This window comes from Salvia splendens, chromosome 3 (assembly GCF_004379255.2).
Source record: "Salvia splendens isolate huo1 chromosome 3, SspV2, whole genome shotgun sequence".
In the NCBI taxonomy this organism is placed as follows: domain Eukaryota; kingdom Viridiplantae; phylum Streptophyta; class Magnoliopsida; order Lamiales; family Lamiaceae; genus Salvia; species Salvia splendens.
This window is the reverse complement of record NC_056034.1, coordinates 36,130,703-36,134,674: the sequence shown is the minus strand read 5'-3', so window position 1 is coordinate 36,134,674 and position 3,972 is coordinate 36,130,703. Positions and strand designations below refer to the sequence as shown.

At 36.5% G+C, this 3,972-nt stretch overlaps 1 protein-coding gene across 1 annotated transcript; it reads left to right on the top strand.

Moving 5' to 3' along the window:
- The first annotated feature begins 281 nt into the window (after positions 1-281).
- On the top strand, positions 282-3,538 carry LOC121796930 (LOB domain-containing protein 18-like). Its single transcript, XM_042195692.1, has 2 exons — positions 282-599; positions 3,170-3,538. Exons 1-2 carry the CDS (start codon positions 282-284, stop codon positions 3,536-3,538), a joined length of 687 nt encoding a protein of 228 aa, XP_042051626.1.
- Positions 3,539-3,972: the final 434 nt, after the last annotated feature.

Sequence of the window (3,972 nt, the reverse complement as noted above, 5' to 3'; positions counted from 1 at the left end):
CGATTCAATCTATCACAAATCAGATTTTAGAATGTTTTTCCTGAAATGTGAAGTGTAGATCTAGATGATAGATCGATTTATTAATTAGTTGAATAAAAGAGATGCAAATGAGCTGTGTTAAGGCGAATTCACGAGATAAATAAATAATAAAAAAAGCATGTTTACTTCACGCAAGCAGCTAATGGGGGGTTTGCTTCATCGCGTGGCTTCATTTTGTGTTTAAAAACCCTAAATCTAAAGAGATGAAAACCCTATTAATTGTCGATTTAATTTTGACAGGTATGAGTAGTGGAAACGTGGCCGGGAGCGGCAGCGCGGCGGCGGCGGGAGGCGGGGGACCGTGTGGGGCATGCAAGTTCCTGCGGCGGAAGTGCGTACCTGAGTGCGTATTCGCGCCGTATTTCGACTCGGAGCAGGGCGCGGCGCACTTTGCGGCGGTGCACAAGGTGTTCGGGGCGAGCAACGTGTCGAAGCTCCTCCTCCACATTCCGGAGAGCAGGCGCCTCGACACCGTCATCACCGTCTGCTACGAGGCTCAGTCGCGCCTCAGGGATCCCATCCACGGCTGCGTCGCTCACATCTTTAATCTTCAACAACAGGTAATATTTCATCTGACTTGGTCAACTATTGACTCCCCTCATTCACAAACCTTCCATTTTTATATCCTAGTATTTTAATTTAGACAAAATCAGTATGCATGACTAAAATCTGAATTAATCGAAAATACACTAATTCATTTGCTCCTTTAACAAGATTATAGTAATTTTTAGTAATTTAGAAAATGAACACACAGCAAATGCAATGGAGAAGAATGAGGTGTTGTGGACCATGATGTTTTGAATGAGGGAAACAGTTACCATGTTTCGCTGAAATCAAGAAACCTGATTTAATGATAATGTAGTCAGTAGTCATAGTCTTAGTCATAGTCATCTCCCTGAATCAATAAAATTTACTAGTATACATACGCCTGCATTCCTTTCTTGCAAACTTATTATCTTCTTTTTTTGCTGTTATTAAGGTTTTGGTCGGTCGGTTTTGTGTATACCATACATATCAATCCACACATCTTTGTTTTCTAATGCATGGATTTATTACTTCAGCCCTCCATCTTAATAAACATCTCCAATTGTTAACGTTCGATCTTCATCACTCTTAATTTTGGATCGAACCCATCAAATTAGGGCTGTTTCCAATATTATTTTCTGTGTATGTACAGTTTTAGAGGTTGCAGCATTATATATGAAGATAAGAGTAACTAATCGTAGTCATAGTACTATAAGGTGGAGTTGTTCGTTATAATAGCAAGAAAAATATGGGATAAACTAAAATAGGGTTTATCAAGGATTAAATTAGTCATATGGGTGAATGAGAGATAGATAATCATGAGATACAATGTATAATGACATTCTGGAGCTGAGTTTTTGAGAAAAAGGCAACCAAACTAGAAATAAGATTAGACATGACCTTTAATCACAAGTAATCATAGCAACCAATCATCTGAGTGTATGTGTTTTAATCTCTCGGTTCAATTGCTTTCAGCAGAAGAGAAATGGTCTTATTTGTTTTGTTGTTTTACGAAAATTGGCTATTTTTAAAGGTTATACCATCATATACCTCATCCTTTTATGAAAAATAGTCTCATTTTTTTATTTTAGGATGTCCACGAAAAATAGTCAAAATAGAAAGTTTATCTCTCATAGTTTACCCATTTTTTCTCTTCTCTCTCAAACTTTACCTATATTTTCTTATTCTCTCTCTTACTTTAGCAATTTCTCATTAAAGCATGTGTAGTCTATCTATGGGTCTATTTTTCGTGGACGAAAGGAGTATGAAGTAGATGCGTAAAGATTGTATCATAAGGGATGCTCGATTATCATGATTACTAGTGATTAAAGGTCATTTATAATCTTATCTCTTGCCCGGTTGTTTTTTCCTCAAAACCTTGACCCGTGACAATATATCTTGTTCTGTCTCCACAAAATCAAGAATCAAGATTACATTGTATTTCATTTTTAACCATCTCACATTCACTCCTATGATTTAATTCTAGACAAACCCTATTAGGATTTATCTGATATTTATATTACTAACTTTGTCTCATAAAAGATGTCTCACTTTCCCTTTTAGTTTGTCTCACTAAAGATGTCACATTTCCATTTTTGAAAAAAGTACTCTTTCATATTAATATAAAAATTATATTTTTTTCTCTATTTATCAAACAAAACAAAACATCTTAAATTTCCGTGTCATCCCACAAGTGTGAAATCTTCTATGGGACGAAGGGAGTACTATTATCTTGTCTAATGAATCGTTGGATTGTTATGATTACTTGTGATCAGAGGTCATATCTTGTCTTATTATCCTTGTTTGGTTGCCTTTTTATCAAAAGCTCGACCTATGACATTGTTTATTGGCATGTCTCCGCTAAATCAAGATTACGTTGTATTTCATGTTGAATCATCTCACATTAACCCCTATGGGAGTATTGTATATCACTATTACCTTGTCTAATGAACCGTTCGATTGGCATAATTACTTTTGATTAATGTTCATATCTATTCGATTGCCTTTCTTTTAAAAGCACGACATGTGATAATGTATCTTGGTCTGTTTCCACATAACCATATTTCATGTATATCTTTCTCATATTCACTCCTATGATTAATTTAGTCCTAGACGAACTCCATTATTACTTATCCCATTTTTTATATAACTATTATCTGGTCTTATGAACTGTTTGATTGTCATGATTATTTGTGACTAAGGATCATATTTAACCTCTTGTTTAGTTGTTTTTTTTCTTGAAAGCTCGAACCGGCCTGTCTCCATACCAAGCTTATATTGTATTTCATGTTTAACCATCTCACATTCACCCCTACGACTAATTGAATTTTAAACAAACCCTATTACGTGTTATCTCATACTAGTGTTTATCATTATTATCTTCTCTTGAATCGAACACCACCTAAGTAATCTGCATATGTTTGAATCTCTCTATCCAGTTGCTTTTAGAAGAAGGGAAGTGGTCTTATTTGTTTGTTACCTATTTTTCCTATGTGTTGAAAATTTTTTCCAACATTGACAAACTTATTTGGAGAAGAAACAATATGGTTTATGATTAAACAATCATGTTATGTGACATAGTTTTGAACTTGTGTGTGTTACATAGGTGGTGAATCTGCAGCAAGAACTGTCCTACCTACAAGCTCACATCGCGGCTATGCATCTTCCAGCTCCGCCACCGCTGCAGCAGCAACAACAGCTTCTGGTTCCGGTGTCGCAGGCAATACTGGATTTTTCTCCCATCCCGGTGGCGTACGACTTATCGACAGTGGTGGCGCCTCAATCTTCTTGGAGCCTCTATCCGCGGCAACAAATCGAGCAGCGCCAGTTTTCCAACACCGCCACGCCGGTGGCCGTTGGAGTTGGAGGAGGCTGCGATCTCCAAGAACTGGCGCGTGAGCTTCTGAACCGGCTTGCTCCGCCTACGGTGGGATGCAGCAATCAGGCTTCGTCTTTGCCGCACAAATCTTGCTAGACAAGGAAAATGGCAAAAACTAATAATTCAAACTGATTCGTAGCAAATAAAGTGCCATGATTTGCTCAACAAACTCGATGGCATTTATTCCATCCCATTCTATTTTGTTTTTCTGTTGGGTACTTGCAAGTGGGAAAGTACGTCTTCATGTTCAATTAATTGACCACAAATTTTATAAATGGTGTTTTCAATTTGTTTTGCTTGTCTATGGTATATGTTTATGTTGTTATTTGTGAGTACAAGTAGTTTTTAAAATGGTGTTTTCAATTTCTTTTGCTTGTCTAGGTGATATATTTATGTTGCATTTCGTTTGTTGACATTTGTGAGTACTAGTTTTGAAATATTTTTTTTAATATGTTTTGCTTGTCTAGGTGATATATTTATGTTGCATTTCATTTTGTTGGTATTTGCGAGTACTAGTTTTTAAATGGTTT

What these genes read in the sequence shown, in the direction of transcription:
- LOC121796930 (XM_042195692.1), top strand. Translation starts at nt 282, where the DNA reads ATGAGTAGTGGAAACGTGGCCGGGAGCGGCAGCGCGGCGGCGGCGGGA. An exon ending in TCTTTAATCTTCAACAACAG is followed by an intron (nt 600 to 3,169) that starts GTAATATTTCAT and finishes TGTGTTACATAG; the next exon opens with GTGGTGAATCTGCAGCAAGA.